General features: G+C 38.5%; 1 protein-coding gene across 1 annotated transcript in view; it reads right to left on the bottom strand.

Moving 5' to 3' along the window:
* Positions 1-456: 456 nt before the first annotated feature.
* The window catches only part of TUBGCP3 (tubulin gamma complex component 3), a 48,669-nt gene continuing 29,023 nt past the window's right edge, over positions 457-20,102 (bottom strand). Inside the window, exons 9-22 of the mRNA XM_084224038.1 lie at positions 19,807-19,875; positions 16,081-16,213; positions 14,603-14,769; positions 13,066-13,176; positions 12,565-12,673; positions 8,587-8,776; positions 7,167-7,302; positions 6,290-6,358; positions 5,403-5,538; positions 4,414-4,502; positions 4,147-4,278; positions 3,618-3,758; positions 2,953-3,069; positions 457-1,535 (exon numbers count right to left, since the gene is read on the bottom strand). Coding sequence (XP_084080164.1) covers positions 1,377-1,535; positions 2,953-3,069; positions 3,618-3,758; positions 4,147-4,278; positions 4,414-4,502; positions 5,403-5,538; positions 6,290-6,358; positions 7,167-7,302; positions 8,587-8,776; positions 12,565-12,673; positions 13,066-13,176; positions 14,603-14,769; positions 16,081-16,213; positions 19,807-19,875 — 1,758 coding nt within the window. The 3' untranslated portion in view covers positions 457-1,376. The remainder of the gene's footprint in view (positions 1,536-2,952; positions 3,070-3,617; positions 3,759-4,146; positions 4,279-4,413; positions 4,503-5,402; positions 5,539-6,289; positions 6,359-7,166; positions 7,303-8,586; positions 8,777-12,564; positions 12,674-13,065; positions 13,177-14,602; positions 14,770-16,080; positions 16,214-19,806; positions 19,876-20,102) is intronic.

The raw sequence follows: 20,102 nt of genomic DNA on the forward strand, positions 1-20,102 counted from the left end.
GCACTAGCAGGCCACAAGGGGAAAAGCCTTCCATGGGTTAACAAAAGCAAGGATTCTGAGGTCTGCACAACAGGAATCCCAGTGTCCAGAGAGCAAACCAGCTAGTCCAGGGCTGCAAGTCAGCACATGCTCCCCAACAGAGCTCACTGCCATGATGACTCACAGCAGGTGCTTACCTGCATGGCCAGGCAGGTGCCTCTGACTTCCAAGGGTTCCAGCAGAGTAAGGGCAGAAGGCAAAAAAGGCTACAGACCTGGCTGATCTGAGGGTAAATGTTAATTAACTGCACACAACTCTCAGTACATATATGACTAGTACCAAAATCCTGCAATGGGAAGGGTTCTATAAATCAGTATCATTCTAACTGGAAGCTTCTCCTTTCTTAACCTGTGAAAAAATCATAAACTTTCAATTACAAAAAGCAACACACTTGTGTGAAAGATAATTGTGTTTTTATTTTTCTAAGCTCACACTTGTGGAACATAATAAATGACCTGAATAATGACAACTTTGCAAAAGAAGAATCCCCCTCTCCCCAACATCTGGACAGCAATATATAAATATTTACAATGAAAAAATAGGAAAGTGAAGAGAATGAAGCCAACATTAGCCAAGTCAGTTTGTTTCTACATATCTGATTTTGAACATTAAGTATTCAAGATTAACCAACACTTTCCTTCTGTACTGAGGCTTTAACCTCATTTTTAGATCTTATGTGCAACAGATACACTCCTGACTCTGCTTTTATAGTTTGCTCCTGTACAGTAACCATAGAATTTCCCCACTAAATTTTTATTCCAGGTTGTTAACTTTGAAAACAACAAAAGAATTAAATATAACTTTATGTCTCCTGATACAAAGTTTCTCACAGTCAAACACATCACAACACTGAAAAATCAGCATAACGAAATGCTGTATAGCTTCTTAACAAGGACAATAGGTCTGGGTCCTGATCTGTTTGCTTTAACAAAAGCTCTCTTCAAATAGAACAAGTACATATAGAAAAAATAACCTTCTTATTTTCTTATTAAAAAAGGAAATGGTGCTTTCTATAAACAAAAGAACTTGTGAACTCTTTGACACAGATATAAGTTACAGTGGAAAAAGCTCAGAAAGCTTCAAATAAAATTGGCATTTATTTAAAAGGATGGTTTAACCAGTTGATTGGATGAGGTTCAATCAGCCCATACAGTCTGGTAATTCTAGAAACATCAGTGTAAAAAACCCTGCTTTTTTTGCTTTCTGCTATCCAGTGTCACACAAGCACTGGCTGACAACATGTTGCCTGCAGCACTGGAGACACCGATCCCACAGTCTGGCTGCACTATGTCACCGCTGGTGGCCGTGGCCAGCAAGAGGTGGCCCTGGCAGCTGTGTCACATGTGCGAGCTCCGTCTGCCCCGCGTGCCCAGCGACACTCGCAGCCGCGGCTCCCTGGCCTTGTAGTGCTCGTTGAAGTCCAGCCTGAAGCTCAGGAACCGAAGGCTCTCGTCTGAACTGGTTGTCAACAGGACCAAGAACTGCTGGACGATTCCCTGAAGAGGAAAGAAAAACCCAAGACAGTTAAGGAAGCAGTGTGTTTTGAACAGGAGTATCAGGTGGGGCACAGATCTGGTTAACAGGCAGACAGAATCTGGGAAAAGGCAAGCACAAGGGTTCATATCCTACAGTTATGGTGGATTCATTCTTTCTGCAATTTTTACTGTTCAAATATCTGCTATGCATGCCAGTCTCCAGTGCAAACAGCTTGGTCTTTTATAGGGTGTTCCCTACTCCCTGTGCCCTGCTGGGACGCTCCATCTGTCTGAAGGCTCCCAGGCTGCAGAACAGCTGCCTCTGTGTGCCACTGCCTCAGGACAGCATTCGGGATCCAACTTGTGCCAACAGGAAACCTCACCTTGAGTCCGTGTTGCAGGCACAATGCCATCCAGGCCAGCATTAGGGCACTGCTGGCTTCAAACATACCCATTTGATATGGCTTGTACAGCAGCACGGGACACCCAGAACAGCAAAGCATGTGCCCAGGAGGGCAGTCAGTGCTGCAGACCCAACTAGACTGAGCATTTGGAGAAATCTGAGGGGGGATTTGCACTTCACAGGTGGGAGGTACACTTCTGCATCCCATCTTCCCATTCAGCTCTAGCCATGCCACTGCAGGAGCCCCACAGGACAGGAAAGGAGAGGACTTTGGGAGGATGGGAAGACATATTTGAAGAGCTCATTCCTAATCTCCAGTAAATAGTAACATGAACATGCCCATAACTACAGCACTCCATTACTTCCAAAGGTGACCAAAGCTGTCCATGGAAACCCTGTTTGGAAAATCCTTAATAGGGCTCAGCATGAATACAGTCCAAGCAGGCAAAACCTACATTGCCAAATTGAAGCAATCTTGTAGAGCACAAAAACCACAATTTATTTACAACCTACACTTAAAGGCCTACACTTATTTTTCTGGGGAATGGTAGCTTTAGCATCCGATATAACAAATAAAGACAAAGCCAGAATAAATTACTTAAAGAAGACAACCTGGACATGTTCCCCCAAACACTTTATCCACTGCCCCCCCCACCCCCCTTAATAAGAAACTTTCTGTAGTCTTTAATAGCAATGACTTGCAAAGACTGTGAGGAAAAAAATGGAATGCAGAAGGAATACTATCTATTTCCCCCTGAGACTACACCAAAAGATAGCTATTACTTTCCCTACTGGAGAAAGAAGACAACTTACATGAAAAGACTCTTCTCCTTTATGGGGGGAATATAAATGATCATAAAACCTTTGACTACTAAGCAACAGTGAACACAGGCTTATAAGTAGAGAAGGAAAAAACAAAGACCTAGCTCCACAAACTGCACATATATGAATACAGAAGTTACATCTACTCAAGATTTGAAATTCATTTCTACACAAAGGTCAGCATATTTGAGAAAGATATAATTTAAGAGGCACCTGGTAAAAGTGAGTGAGTATTCGCAGCTGTGAGCACATTTTAGGTATTGAGTCTTGAAATTCTTTCATCCTCTTGTTCTCTTCTTCCTCTTCTGATGCAGTTACACCCCACTTGCCCTACAGCGAAACCAAACAAGTTTAGAGGTGAAGCATCACATGATTCAAGTTGCTAACTGGTCCACGCTCTGCCCAGCTACATCAGGTTTATAAAGAACAGCCATTGCCAAAGAAAGACAAACACAGAGCCTCCAAAATGGAAACTATCAGACCCCCCCGCCCCGTTGGTGGTTGTACGGCACATAAAAGAAGTAAGAGATTGATTAGCAAGGCAAGTCTCACACCAACTGTGCATGTCAGTCTTGCAGCAAGGAGGCAGACATGGAGCTACGGCATTTTTTGCAAAAGTGCTCCATTTACTTCATCTAAGACCCCTAACTTTCTCATCCTCCAAAGTCCACTAGAGAAATCAACTCAGATTTTGGGCAAGACAGAAATAAAAAACACCACTCAGCCGTTTTGCTTCAAGTCACCAGAAACTTCTGACGACTTTTACATCTGCCCAACTACATTCTTCATTTTTACTGTACCGCTACGTGGTATCTAAAATCCTCCATATATCAAAAGCCTCAATTAATTTTCACATTCTAGAAATATCCTTCTTGTACCTCAAGCTCACGCTGTTTTTTCCTCTCTTCAAATTGCAATCTCAGCTGCAGCTCCTCCAGAGCAGCTCTGTACATTGCATCTTGGGCATTCTGGAGCTCAATGATCTGGTCAAAAACTGCTCGAAGCTGGTTGAGAAGTACCTGTGAGACAAGCAACAAAATAATTAAACAGCTGTAAAACACAAGAGTTTTAACTTACTACCCTTCTCCAGAAAATGAGCAAAGAAAAAAGTAAAAGAAAAAAAATATTTTTTACACAACTGGAGAGACTGTTCTCAAAACCGCAAGTCAGTTGTTCCATGATCACACAGCTTCTCAGGATGAAAAAGAACTGGCCCACACTACAGCTTTATTATCAACACAGTGTCACTATGTCTGGGCAGTAGGTACTGAACCTAGCATTATAAAATCTTATATCAGAGGAATAAAAATGACTTTTCCGTTTATTCCTACAATGTTAAAGAAGGTCGTTCCTTACATATATGCCAAGATCATAAAGTTACAATTACATGCAAAGGAGATGACTTACCCTGGAATCACTATCCAGCAAGCACCGAGCTATGATTGTGTCCAGAAAAACTTCATGAGCTGCAATGATGTGATCCAAGTCCTGTGCTTGTTGGACCTTATTCCAGAGTTCATCCCATGAACATTCAAGCACCTGGAGCAATGATACAAGACTGGGCTGTTTTGATTTGCTAGATGACAAGCTCTTTGAAATTTAAGACACACAACACATACAGAATATTGCAAGTGCTCAATTTTCTAAGTAACTCATTGGGTGGGTAGAGTATACCTCAAATGTAATGTAATACTGCATCTGATGAATGAAATGGACCATTTCTGATGCCAGAACGTGACACTGATGCAGCACACCAGAAAGCTCTGTAAAAAATCCAAAGAGACAGCATGTTAAAGATTGCAAGGACAAGCACAGCCAACAACAAATCAGCTTGGTAAATTATTTTCACCATATTGAATACTTCATAACATAGCCACTAATCTTAGATGGTAGCAGCAGTGACCTTCTGAGGTCAGGTGTCCTCTTCCACCCACCAAAAGTTCTTAATTATAAACCAATACATTTGTATTACTATGCCATAAAGAAGTATAACTCTCAATAGTTATTTTTTACTGAAAGACATGTAGACAGATTAAAAAAATTTCACGAGTGAGCCAGTACAGATGCTCACAAGTATGGCTATATTCTCTAGCTGGGAAATAGGATCAAAAGTCCTGGTCCATGAAACATACACCAGAGCAACTACATTTCAGAGCTTTCCTATTTCTTCTCAAACACCTTTCTCTTCTTAAGCCTCTTCTGTTCTTAGCTAAACAAAAGCAGAGGGAATAAGTGAAGGTAAAACTAGTAAATTCAGAACTGTGCATGCATGAGACTTAATAGTTAACAGACAGCATAAGAAAGAGGGAGACATGGAGTACAAATAAGAAGGCATCAAGGAAGATGAATACAAAGGGATGGAAGAGGTACAGTCTCGCCACCAGGCCAGCACAAAGATACTTACATTAGTGCAACTTTTCAAGACAGGGATCAAGGATTAAGTAAAACAGATAGGAAACTTCTATTTACAATTATGTTATTTTACTTTGATCATCCTTACCATCATCTACCATTAAACAGCCAGTCAAGAGAACACCAAAATGCAAAATTAATCTGAACATAATTCATCAGACACTCTTTTCCCTCTTAACACGCAGTTTAAAATAAGATGCAGTCATCTGTATTCATTTCACAAGCATGTCATCCACCTGGACACCTCTCACCTGGCATACTTTTCAGAAGCTTTGCATTGCACATGTGCCCTTTCCATATATCAGTTAGAATATACTCCATTCTCTTCGCTCTCCAAAGGAAATTAAATACTCTTAGATAGTGGCTCATGCACTCACGTGTAAACACCTACAAAACAAAGAAAATAACCACTACAAATTAATAAACATACCATATGTCCTGAAATACCAAAAGCCTCTTAAAAGTTCATCTTATCCGATACATGCGGTTTATTTGTAAATATTGTAAAAATAAAAAAATTTCCAGGAAATCCCAGAGCTTTTGGAAAGATCTACCCTTGAGGGCTGTCCAGGGCACTGCAGGAAGTGTAAGAACGGGTGAACAAAACAAAACAAAACCTAAGCCTATTTTGAAACTGCATATGAAAATTCCTTCTGCTGGTCACAGTTTGTTCTGCTTAAAAAAAAAGTTCTTTACAAGTTCTTTATAGAGGCTAAATACATTCAGATAAACAATGCAACTACCTATCAAATGTCATTTAGACAGCATAAACATGTTCTCCACAAATACATTCCTCAGTTCCTTTCAAATTTTCCCAAATTAGTATCTACAGACAAATAATTATAAAAGACTAGGAGCACTCAATTTATCAAGTACTTGCTAAAAACTGTGCTGGAACAAATAAATTACTGATTTTCAGTAATGACTGTTTTAAATGTAGTTTTTCAGCAGTCACACTAACTGGTAAGGATTGAGAGTTTTGCTCAACTGTTGATACAGTGGGTACATTCTAGCTGCAAAAAAAAAAAATCTCTGATTTCACACTCCAGAACAAAAAAAAGGTTATTTCAACAAAAAACCTTTAGCAATTTAATTCAGCACCCAAAACACCTTCAGAGTCAGCAGTGTATGACATTACCGTTGCTATTGGCCCGTCAACATGATAGTCCAAGCTGAAGACATCCCATCCAGTGTCCCCAGGCGACACCTGTATTAAAAAGATATGGTACTGTCAGTGTATAATCAGAGCATACTAAAGCTGAAGATGAGCATCACTTGCTTTCTCTTTCATTCTGAAGGGCCTATGAGCAAACAAGTATCCACATCAACAAGATATGCAGGAGTTTCTTGCTGAAAGTAGCAGATTAGGCAAAAATGGATCAAACCGTTTGATACAAGGGTGAGACTGATCTCACACAAATACTGATGTTTGCAACATCAGTGTTTCTCCACTGAACCTAGTAAAGGAAAATAACAGTAAGGACAAATTTCTTTGGCATCTGAAATAGATTTATTTCAGGTGCTACAGTTCATCATTGAAGTCTCACCTCAGGGATGGAAGCTTTCAAATTAACTCAAGTTTCTTACTACAGTCCTCTTCCATGAAATGTGCTTTCATTGTTTCCCTTTTTCTTAACTAGAGGCAAGAAGGAGGCACACACTCCAACCTGCCCCATCCCGCCCCAATTCTTATAAGAGCAACAGCATCAAGAGCTGTTTGGAGGACCTTAAATCAGCGCCACCAGCACCAATTTCTGTTAGGCCCCAAATACTCAACCTTGCATTGCCAATGGCTGTAAACCCACATCTTGAAAAACAAATAGACAATAGACAGGGAAGGCAAAAAAAGATGACTTAATAAATGACCTATATATTACTCAAAGTAAATTTCAGTGGAAAGTTAGGGGAAAATGTATTCACATATGAAAATTTTGTTTCATACAGATGTCTGCATGTGTACACACAAACAAAGGCATCTTTCAGATCAGAGTCACACGATGCATGATGCAACAGACCTCCAGAAGTCGAACATCCAATCGCTTGAGAATCTCGGGATTATCGAACTGGGCATTCGTGGCCCTCACCGCCGTTTCCAGGATTCCAGTTAGATTATGCTGATATAAGGTTGTAGCTGGTCGTGCAAGCTCTGGCCTGGTGGTTATGGAACAGTCATAGCACATTACTGAAATACTCTGCAGCAGCAATTCAGTAGTAACTGCAGCACACAGCAAAACCCTTTTCTAACCAACATTCAAAACTATTACTCTTTCAGACTTAATCATGAAGAAATCAGTGAGCAAAATATTTGCAGAGTATGAGCAGAATATGTCTATTCCTATGCAGCTACACTCCAGAATATAGGCATGAGGAACAACTTAATCCTCATTTCATGCCAGTAATTTGAAGTTACCAGGATTGCTAGTTTAGCTAGTCTGTAATTTGAGTTGCTTTCAGATTTTAAATGAGGCAGATTACATCATTAGCACATCAAACCAATAATTCCACTTCAGTTTTGAAAAACTTACTGATAGCCAACTCACAGGCTCAGAAGTGCTGGCAGGAACACAGAAACCCACACCATCTACGTAACTTCAACTTTCCAAAGAGCTGCAACATGCAACTCTTGTAATACCTCTCTGTCCCTCAGAAAGGAGAAGACTGGAAAACTTCTCACTCCTTCTGCCTCAAATGTAACACTGACTCCACAAATCAACCTCACTCAACTTCACATTAAAAAGCATGGTCATATACTGTTGATTTTGATTTACAAACAAGTTAATGAAAGCTTTATTACAAAGCCTGCCTTATAGATCAAAGAAAAGCTTTGCAAGCTAATGCTTCTGATTGAAGAAGTTCCATCAGTAGCACCAGCATGTAAAAGTGAACTTGGAAATATTCTTTAAGAACTGGATTCAGTAGTTGTGGGTGCACCTGAGTGCTTGAAACAGAAGGTGGTGAAGAACCAAATAGATTTTAAAAATTGTATTGAAGGATTTTGACACCATTTTTTTAGACCAAACACCTCCAAAATATAGAGGCCTAATAATTCCAGCATAATCTGGAACTTATAATTCCAAATTAATTAGCTAATCAGTATCATCAGAAGCAGAATGTCTCTGCTTAAACTTGCTGACAGGACCAAGAGAAGTGCCAGCATCCTCAAGGCTGTCACAGGGCCAACATAAAGATATCTGTATTAGTACAACTTTTCAAAACTTTGTCAAATAGTACTGTACGTACCACTTATCAGAAAGGAAGAACTAGTTTTAATCCTCAGGGTCAAAGAAATTAAACTCAGAATTTAAAAGTTATTACTGAAAGATTTAATTGAACAGGTACTTGTAGGGTCTTCTTCAAAAAGCAAAACAGTTTCTGTGCTGATCATGCACAGAATCATCAGAAATTCAACAATAATTACCCTTCCTATTGTCTTACTTGAGCAAGTCCATTAAATGCCTGATAAAGTCTCCTTGACCAAGTAACAAGTAGCGCCTCATGGCCTGCATGTGTTCCAGCAAATTGTACTTCTTATTGAGAACATCCAGCAGGTATTTGCTGGTTTCAAAATAAGCTGCATCAATTTTCTCTTGAAATGCATTTTCCAGATCTGTGAACAAATCAGCAGCTAAAAGAAAATAAAAATTGAAATTAAATTAGAGTTTTCAAAAACTGAGGCAAACAAGCTTTGGAGTTGAAACAAACAGAAAAACTGCCATTTCTTCTGATCCATTGTGTTATACATTTGCCATAGCCAAAGCAAAAGCAAGTCTAAAGCAGCCTACACTTCAACAATATTACTTTTAATCTGTGCCCAGATTGTACCTACCAGTAGAAGCTCATGTTATGTATATAAAAAGTTGGGGATTTTCAAGCTTGCTGAAATACTGCAATTTACAAATCAAATAGTTTATTGAGTTCTAAAAGCCCAGAATTAGGAAAAACCTTTGATGGGCGGAATCTAAATCAGAAGGCACTTTTAAGGGTGCAGGGAAAAATAAATCAAAGAATCAGACTGTTAGAACATTCAACAGAAAAGAGCTTCCATAGATAAGAGAATGAGAGAAAAGGGAATATGCTGGAGTTACCGGGGGACAGCCAGCAACCTGACATTTTCTCTCCATCTTTCATGCACGGCAGTTTGGAGACAAAAAGCAGGAAGCAGTAGAAAGTAGTAGGAAGCTTATTTCACTGTTTTCTACAACTACAAGCTCATTAAGAAAGAGACTCCAGTAGAACTGTTATGAGTTAGCAAGAACTATGGCCTCTTCAGGCAACACGGAGCAATACCCCAAATACTGGATTGCCAGCTATCATAAGATTCAGACCTTCTTCAGCATTAAAAGATATAATCCCACTTTAACTACTCAATTAATAAAATGCCTATGAATAGAAGAAATAAGCAGTAGCTCTAATAAAGACCATCTTTAAGAAGGCAAGTCTCAAAGCCTGGTTCACTGACATTCCTGGAAGTTTCCCAACTATCATTCAGTAACCAGTGAAACTCTCCGTAAGACACAGAAGTTCAAGAGATGTCAAAGAGATGACACTTTTATAAAACATTGTTGTGTTTAAAATCCTTAAACTAGAGAAATACTACTTAGTCAAGCAGTGCACATCAACCTTAGGGATGTGTGAATTAATACAGCCTGTAGTAAGTGCGAGTGTCTTTCCTCAAGATGCTGCGAGCCTTGCAGGCAAAACAAGAGAGGGAACAAGCCAAGCCAGAAAGAGTTACCAGCTGATCTCTTCAGCCCCTGGACACAGAGGCTGGGCCTAGCACTGGCTCAAGGCACAAGCAAAGCCAGCAGGCATCTCCCTGGCTTGTCTATAGCCAGCCCAACATGTCAGGCATGCTGGTCCTGTCTCCACTCACACAGGGGTGTTTGTGTCTAAGCAGTTTAGCTCTGAGATATACAGACCAGTCAACTTCTTACTATCTCAAGCAGAAAAAGCAGCATTTCCCCTCTCCTTAGTACAGATCCTCTTGCCTTGAAGGAAGTGACCCGGCCACAGCCCTTCAGCTCAGACTGGAAAGTCAAGTTTACATCTCTAGCTGTAATGCACCACCTCTGCATACACACACAGCCCCCAGCAAAGGCAAAACACAGCATTCCTGTCTGACATGCAAAACTGCTAAAAAGGTTGTTTACATCAACAAACACAAGGCCTAGGCACAAGTTTTGAAAATTGTGCAAAATTATCTCAGAACACTGAAGAGTCAGAAGTGGATAAAGAAAGGGTCAGACTAAAAGCACTGACAGGCAGATCCATGAGCTGCTACTGAATATAGTGTCATTCCTGGTCCAGAAGTCCCCAAACTATAGACAGCTACATGTTGGAGCTGAGGTCACTTTATTGGCCTTTTTCACTGTTCCTCTCTCCCAAATGCTACAATTGTCTGCCAGGCAGAGAACTTCTACACAGTTATGTCAGATTTCTTGTTTTAATACATGTTCTGACAGTTTTCCATACCACAATTATTTCAGCATCAAAAGGAAACTGGAAAATATGATAGTTAAGGTTCCAAAGCAAATGAAAGAAATAAATAATACAGCCAAACCCAAGAAGTGTTCACATTTAAAATGAGAAGCAGCATCCAGAACTCAGGCTGGCATCCTAGCTTTCCATGGTCTTAAGTAATTATCTAAAGGGACTTTCAGGATACTGTTAGATGGCACAAACACAAAAGGAACCCTTTCTCACATCCCTGACATAGAATGTTCTTTCAGGATTAAATGGGTAAAATGCCCTAAACACAAATGCAGTTTCATGCAGAATTAAAGCAGTGCAATACCATGAGATATTAGGCTGCCAACCATAAGCTCAGCACGCCTTCAGCACACTGCAGATAGAGCAATATATTTCTAAAACTACACTTCTGTCTCAAACAGTTATTCTCAGCACTTAGGATAATGTAGGTGTGCTTTGAAGCTCTCATCCCCCACATAATAGGAAACCTGTATTTGCGCACATCTTCCATTCAATCAAGGAGAGAGAGAAACAAGTGCAAATTTAAAGAAATATTGGAAAAGCACGGCCATAAATGCTGTATAAAGTGGTGAAAGCAGTGCAGCCAAAGAATATTTTTTTCCTTTTTTCCAGGAGTAGCTGGCAAGACGATTGTTCAAATGCATTTACAGCCCTTATTCACTTAACCCTGACCCCTTTCTGCACTTTAGGCTTATCTTTGACTAAGCAAGCATTGGATATGGTACAAAAATCACATTATTAGAAGACATATTCTTCCAGATATGAATGGGATTTTATCACTAGAACATTTTTCATGGAGGTATTAATGTCAGAAGTTCACACTATGAAGAGTTAATATTAAAACTAATCCAAGTTATTTGAAGGTGAAAAAACCATAACAAATCTAAACCTAACAACCCTATATATACAAGCTTTAAATTCTTATAGAAGTAATATTATGTTATAAAACATTAAGAAGTATGTTCTTTGAAAACAACCATTTGACAGCAATATATTTAGATTAGCATCAGAAAACTTATCCCAGTGAGCTATATCTCAACAGTTAGAGTATCTTTGGTATATTGAACAAGTTATCAAAAGAAGTTACAGTAGCAAAATTCCACCAGAAGGCAGCAATCTGTTCTTTCTCAGAGATGTAGCAGCATCCTACACATTCTTTGCTTAGCATTTAGACATAAAGTCTCCTTGGTTTAGATGTTCACTATTTGCTACCTTTCATCGTAACAATGTTGATTTCATTGCAACAAATATGGCCCCAAAAAATAACCACAAATAGTATAGAAGTTCTCATTCATTAAAACTGAGAGCTATTCTAAATAAAACAAAATTATCTGAAAGCAATTTAACATTTAAGTTTTGGTTCCATGTTCATCAGCTGGCAATCCCATTTTTAAGTAATCCCCAAAAAGAATTTTACTAACCTTCCACATACTTATTTTGATATAGTGCATTTAAAGAAAGGCTAGAAGGGCTTCTGTTCTGTTTTTACTGCTTATTCCATTATATACAACTAACTGAGAATTTTTATTTTTTCAACCACAAAATTAACTCAGTATTATAGAATTGTATGATGGAATATATTTGATGAGAAGTCAAACACACTAAATTCTTATTGCAGCACTCAAGAATATCCCTGCTCCCACCCCAGATGAGGCAGCTAAAGGCAAACTGTTTTTTGAATGGTTTCATTCACAAATTCAGTATAGTAACAATCATCCAGTAAACCTATCCAATAAGAAAATTATACACATGCATCAACATACAACTTTTGTAAAAAGCAAGTATACATTAAATTATCTATACTTTAGGGCAGATGGGATTTTTGTACTCCTTTCCATCCCACCATCCAGCTTACAGTCTAAACCACATATCATACAGGAGGTCAGTTCAAAGGGGAGATACTGAATAATATTAATACTCTACCATCTTTTGAAGACTCTGCAGATTTCGCAACAGCAATCATCTTTGTGGATGGAGTTTGGTCATGACAAACTTGATGCAAGAAGTTTATGGATTTTCCTATTAAAAGGACCTAAACAAAACAGGATTTTAAAAAAATTATTTGCTTATAAGAAAAAAAAAAAAACCAAAAAGCCATCCACAACCACCAAGGACAAGATATTTTGTCATCTTTCTGTGCTCTCAGTTGCACAATCCCAACCACAGCAATCCAGAACAGCAATGCTAATATAAAAAGGTTTTAAATGCATTTTAAAACTTCTTTTCCCCCTACTTGAGATCTCCTCCAAGTTTAACAGTTAGAGAATGGAACGGAGAACAGTCCTATAGCCTTCCTCAGCAAACAATTCTAAAATTCTTGAGAAGATTATTTTTTGTCAAATCTGGCCTCTATTTTCTCAATAGAAATCTAAGCAGCAGCTGAGGGCAAACAAATCATCAGAAGATGAACTTTTAGATCCATACCTTTTTTGACTGCTCCATTGTAATAAAAGATGGGATCATTGATTTCCTCAAAGTGTATTTGTCATGCCACAACCGATCAGTTTTAACTGTAGGATCTGAAGCTACGAAAAACTGAAGATTGAAATAAATATTTAAAGCAAAAGATTAATGCAAACTCTGACCTATAGTTGCACCTATTATTCCTCCTATTTAAACAGATGCAGAAGGGGAAAAAAACCCACAAGATATGCAAAAACCTAAGAAAATTTTGCAATTGATATGGTGATCAAATGTTACCGTCTCTCAACTCCACCCAAGAGAATCCCCTCATTTGTAAAAAACTAAAAGTACTTTATTAGTTTTGTTGAAGTGCAGTTTGGATGGATTATGTCCTCATCTTGTCAAACAATATACCCATTTTCTGGACAAGAACTCTTTTCACTGTCTCCAAATACCATTTTCCCCAAGAATGGCCAATCATCTTTGTTCAAAACTGTCTATCATATGAAAATTATAGCTTTCAGTACAACACATCCAACAATAATTTTCACTTAAGAACATTCTTCATTTTCAATGAAGAACACATTTCCGGTGCACACACAGAGGTTAGAGCTAACAAACTACATAAAATCCAAAAAAGACAAATCCTCATATCTGGGGAGAATAAAAAAATAGAGCATTTTACACTTCTAAAAAAAGATTCATATACATTTTAGACAATTCTGACCTTAAAGTTCAGCTGTCCCTGTCACTCAAATTTTGACCAAAATAAGGACATTCCAAGAAAACAGACAGCATATTTGACTCTCAAGTAAAATTACTCAGATTTGTCTCAGAAGCACTCAATTTCAAAAAATAATTCTTTGGCTTCTTCTTACCAAAAAAAAAAAAAAAAAATTAAGAAATAAAATCTAATCACTTAAAACTGACTATACTGATTGGAGAAAGGAAAGTGTATGCTTTTCTAAGTTCTCTCAACACTTTCCTATCTCCAAGTATTTCCAAGAAGAAAATGAACAATTACTGGAATTTGATGTTACAGAAGTCACAACAAATAACTCCGCAGAGTTTCAATTCTGGAACTATAAACCTCTTTTACTCAGTTTGACAGACTGAGCTTATTTATCAAGGATAACAGTATGCAACAGAAAAATATTCTGAGCTTCATTCCAAATACAAGGCTTGCATTCAGAACAGTTACAAAGAACTCTACATACATTACTGTTGTTACAGTAAGCAAGAAAAGATAGAGAAATTACTTCCAGTAAGCAAGAAAAGATAGAGAAATTACTTCATCTTCAGATACAAGGACCTACTGTCAAGAACACCATTCTGACTCTACTAACCAGACTCAGCATATGATTAGTTGAAGACAACACATTGCAACCTGCAAATATCAAATTCATGAAGAATTCATGACGAGAGTGGTATTTCAGGTTATTGTATGTATTGCTTACGTTATACATTTTCATCACTCTACTTTTCAAATTCCCCTCTAAGCTTCCCACAGGTTATCACACCACAAGGCAAAGAGATGAAGTATTTACTGTAGCATTACCTCATGGTATGTATCCTCCAGCTCTCCATCATAAATCCAGCGATACAGGAAGTTCAGGACAGGATGGGATACTAGGCCAAGAATGTGCTGAACCAGAGATCTCATGTAGGGATCTCCTGTTTTAGTATAAGCATGAACTGCTGAGGCTAGTTCACCACCTTTTCTCCCTGTAAGAAGAAAGGAAGAGGAACAGAAACATTTAAAGGAAAACCTTATGCACCCCATTTAAATTTAGCAGCCACTGATTTTAGCTACCTCTGTGTCACACTGAGCTTGCTAAACAGCAACTCTAAAATGTAGCAAAAGTAGATTTTTTTTTTTATTGCCAACAGGGAATTCCTAGGTTTTAAGGCATGAATTATTAATCCCACTAAAGCATTAAGCAGAGTTCTCAGAGTCTAATTTATGGCAGCTTAGAGGAATGCAAAATTCAAGACATCAGATCACACACAGAAGCTGATGTTATGCTTTCAGAGAAGCATTAAAGGAGCCTCAGAATGTTTTCCTTCTCTCAGATACTTGTACTTGACACTCTCAGATATCCTGTGTGCATACCTGCACACAAACTGAGTTTTCATGTTTCTCAGTTATAGTTGCCCTCACAGCCCCATTAGGGGATATCTCCTGTCTTCTTGCAATTGTGAAGTAAGAGGCTGTCAAAAAAAAAGTTTAAAAATAGATTGAATATTTGATTTTGCTGCTATGCTCCACAGCTTACCACTTCCTTGCGGCAGAGGCCATGCAAGTGAAAATTTTCATAAATGTCTTAAAAGTAATACCCACTTTAAAAAAAATTGCTACCAATTCCAATAATCAAGGCCAAGTAAGTATTGTAGGCTTTTGTTTTTTGCTAAGATGCCCTTTCTGAAGGGCTACAATCTCATAAATCTGAAGTACAATCAGGGAGAAGCATCAATTACTGGTCAGCTTAGTCAGCTACTGGCCAAAGTTCTGGTAAGCTCCGATATGACTCTCCCCAGCATCTTCTTGTGGATTGCCAACAAAATCACAATATCTGCAGATTTGCAAAGTTTTGTTGTTTCACATGAGTCTGAAGACAAGTTACTAATAACTCCTCTATGCCATCATATACAGAGAAATTGCATAATACTCATATATAGTGAAGAAACGAAGTTAACCATTTCATAACATATTAGTAGAGCTTTTTCAGTGTACCATGCTCTGAAAAATGATTAACTGAAAATAGCATAAAAAGTGCATGCTTAAAATTGAATTTTTTGAGCACATTCTAGTCTTGAAAAGTAAGAAGTCTGAATGTGTCAACACAGAACTATAATTTGTCATCATTTGCTTAAACTAAAAGAGGGAGAATCTGAACTACCTACTTGAAATTTTCTAAAAAAAAAAAAAAAAGTCCAAAAAACAAGCACTAATATTGTTGGTACCCACCTCTAGCATGCACAACTACTCAAAGTTATATAAAATCCCCAGAAATATTAAATTGATGTTAAACAGACCTTGACAGTGATCAACAAGTGCTGCAAGGGTCTTTAACCTTATTTTGGGGTCGTATGTCCAGACTAGAAGACGGCGAAGTGTTAAACTGCTCTCAAGTCCCAAATTCACGCCCTGATCATCTTCCAGTTGTAACTGATCGAGTTAGAAACAAAAAGACATGTCAAAGAACAAAACTGAGGAAGAACTCAGGAAGTCAGATTTTTACTAATACACTTGAAATACCCATTGTTATGTATTCTCTCATCAAGTCACTGGGCCAAAACCTGAGAGCAAATTTTCAGTGGAAACAGACTTAAGCACAGGTGAAAGAACAGAGACAAGCATAAGCACAATGAGGTAGACAAAGCACGAAGACCAAGAAAGTTAAAGACAGCAAGGTAATAGTCATGAAAAGAGAGAAGAGCAAAGGAAGAGACAAGAAATCCTGAAAGACAGCCTCGACAAAGACTAAAGAAAAACATCTACAGGACAGGCAGGCTGTGAGAAGTAAACTTTTCATTACTGCACATGCAGCTTATTTTAGTTCAATACGTGACAAATTCCATTCAATGCCTTCCTCCAGAAGCCATCAGAACTTAAATTAACCTTATAATGAGATTAAGGAATTGCTACATTGAAGAAAAACACCAAACTTTAAAAGCTACAATAAGAAAACCCTATCATAACGTGACTACCATGAATCTTCCAACACCATGAAAAATAAAAACCAAGTATTTGCATCCAAGGTGCAAATGCAAATCTTATACAAGAACAGATGGAAAAAGCAGGACAAGAACACAATTTAAGAATACAGAAGCAAGTTCCTGGAGCAGTACAAGGAGACAATCTCTTAGAAAAGATTCTGTTTCTGATATATGACAACCAACCCACTCTGTGCTTTCCCATCGAGCACCTTTTTTTAGCCAAATGCAACATACTAGTTAAATTTAAGGCTAGTGTCATCCACATTAAGTTCAGCCTTAGAGCCAGTTAAATTCATTTGCTTCCAAATTCTCCTGGGTCCATGCCTGGGATTTTTCTTTGGTGTTTTTGGAAATCAGCAATGACAAGAGAGATATATGAGCCACCCTTTGACTTTAGGGAAGACATGGTACATCTTCATCATGGAACTGCATTTTTAAATGGGCTGACAATGTGAAAACAACCTGCAAGAAAAAGACCAGAGACGCTTATGGAATAGTAGACAGTATGTTCAGGATCACTCATTCAAGGGCAGAAACATGCTCAGGAGAAGCTCTGAAGACATAATAAAATGTTATAAAGAGAATAGAACCCTTTGACAAGGTTCTTGTTTTGCTATGACCATACTGCTCTCTAGAATTGCAGTTAACAACTCCTAAGCTGGCAGGCTGTATGATCTCCTGAATCAAAAAATGTCACATACACTCAATTTCAAGTCAATTTGCTACATGTTTTCAAGAGGCTAAAAGGTACAGGTTTTTTGTCCATTCTGTAGTGTGACCTTCGAGCCCTTCTACCTTTCACAAGAGAATCTCTCCTCCACTGCTGGATCTCCTTCCTTTCTTTCATGTCTTTGGGAAGAAATGTTGCCAGAAGCTTCTGAAAATCCAAACATAACATGACTCTAGGACCCCTTTCAATTAGGTGCTGAGGGACCTAGATTCCCCAGAAACTCTGGTCTGCTGCTGTGCCAAAGCATCGCTGACACTGCACTGACTGTTCCCTATGAAAAGGCATTTAATCAACATGCTCAACGCACTCAGGAACTCTAACATTGAAGATGAATCTGGCAAGGAGCATGAAGAGTTACAATAAGAGCAGCAGTAACAGTAAGACTGGGGAAAATGTATCCAGCTACTGAATGATACCACATGAGGGGTATCACAAAAAATGGAAAATGCTGAGGTACTCAATGCCTTTTTTGCCTTGGTACTTCAGTAAGATTTGCTGCTGGGACACCAGATGTGGAGATAAGAAGAGAGAGAAGTCTGGAACAAGGATGACTGAGCTCAGAAGGATCAGGCTAGGGTACACCAAAGAGATGGGATATGCTTAAGCCTGTGGGACCTGATGGGATGCACTAAGTGTTGAGGGAAGGAGTTGGCCAATGTCACTGCAAGGCCACTCTCCAGTATTTTTGCAACACAGCAATTGGAGGCACTTTCTGATGACCCTGAGAAAGCAAATGTCATGCCTCTCCTCAAGGAGGAGAAGCCATAAAACTACACACCAGTGAGACTCACTTCATTCCTTGGGATAGCAACTAATCCTGGAAAACCATTTCCAAGCTTATGGAGGACAAAAAGCTTTCTCAGGAAAAAAAGCTCAGGGAAAGGAGAAGAAAATAGGAACATTTGTGGCAATGGAGTCTGTCTTCCCAAGCAAGTGTTAAGTGCCCTGAGGCCCTGCTTGCCAGGAGCAGCTGGACATCTGCCTGCTGAAGGAAAGAAGTGAATGAATTCCCTACTTTGCTTTGCTTGCACGCACAGCTTTTGCTTCCCCTTCTAGACTCACTAACTTGATTGACTTGTCTTTTTGTCTTCCTTCTATTTTCTCCCTGTTCCTCAAGAGACCGGGGGAAGCAAAAGCCTGGGTGGGTGCCTGGCTGCTTCCCAGGGTCAACACCCCACAAAGGCAAATGCAATTTGAAAATAAGTAACCCCAGAACTTTTGGGTTTTTTTTACAGGCTTTCCCTCCTACCCTACTCATCTCTTCTGTTGCAAGGTTTGGTGGGGCAGGGAAGGTAGACAAAACTGCATCTCAAAGTAGTCGAATATTTTAATGGTCAGGAAGTTTTAGAAGTTAGGAAAAAAAAATTTAAAAAATCAAAGCATCAGCAAACCAAGAGAGAAAACACATTTTGGACAGAGTAAGAAGTAATTACAGAGGAATAACTGGATAATAGCCAGGAAAATCAAGCAAAAAGTATATATAACAAGCATTCCAAAAGTCAAGAACGTTCAAGAACTGTGAGTTAAAAGAACAGATGCTTTGAAAACATTAACAAAAGCCTGTGACAAATGATAAAGATTTTATTGAAGTTAAGAGTTTTAGAAGGCAGTATAATTTAGCTTTAGGTTAATTCTCAGAATAAGTTTTCACCATTACAAGTAATGAACCTCTTGAAAACCCCTTTCAAAAAAAGGCAAGCAGAAGAATGTTTATTTTATTTTAGAGACAGCATCTAGATGCACATACCTACAAATATTTATGGAAAAACTGCAAGATTATCAGCACTGAGTTGGTCTGTATGTTACAGGAAAACAGTAAAACATCAAAACATCTGCAGAACAGCTGTCTTTACTCTCAGAAAACAAAGGGACAAGAAAAATGTACAAACTGCCCCACACAGGAAAGAAGGTGGAACCGTTATTACTAGCTGCTAAATTGTGCGCTGATGGAAATATGGACTGGTTTTTTCTCCACTCAAGAATGTGTGACATAGTTCAGGATTTGAATGATAAAGATATTATGCAAGGTGAAACTGACAAAAAGGATGCAAAACAGGGGCAGAGACTTAGAAATACACACTGTATTCTTTGCTTATGTAACATATCAAATACCAGTGAATTCTTAAGAGAAGACTATTCAAGGGCACATAGATTTAAAGAGCAAGAAATGTACACAGAATTGTGTTCACTGTCAACGGAAACTGCTGTATATCCCTTACATTCTAGCAGAATAGCAAGGTATTACCTTCTTAGGAGATACTTAGATAACACAGAACAAAATAGTGAAGTTGAGTATGTACCACTTAACTTACCTGAGAATGTAAAACAGACAGAAGTCGGTAGTATTCCTTAAGTTCCTGATGTAAGGCTGCACAAAAACTCTGTAAGAGAAAGAGAAGGAAAAAAAAAGAAAAAAAAAAGGAAAAGTAATCAGGAGAAATCTTTCTGATTTAATTCTATCACCACACTTCCAACATAGTCAGAAATTACCTGAAGGGAATCTTTCTACAAGTTTCAGCATAAAAGCCAATTCTTAGAGTAATGGCCAAAGTATAAGTGCTGCATAAGCTAAGAGCTGAATATACCTTTTCCAGGAATTTATAGGCAT

Source organism: Fringilla coelebs, assembly GCF_963513975.1.
Source record: "Fringilla coelebs genome assembly, chromosome: 2".
NCBI classification, from domain to species: Eukaryota; Metazoa; Chordata; class Aves; order Passeriformes; family Fringillidae; genus Fringilla; species Fringilla coelebs.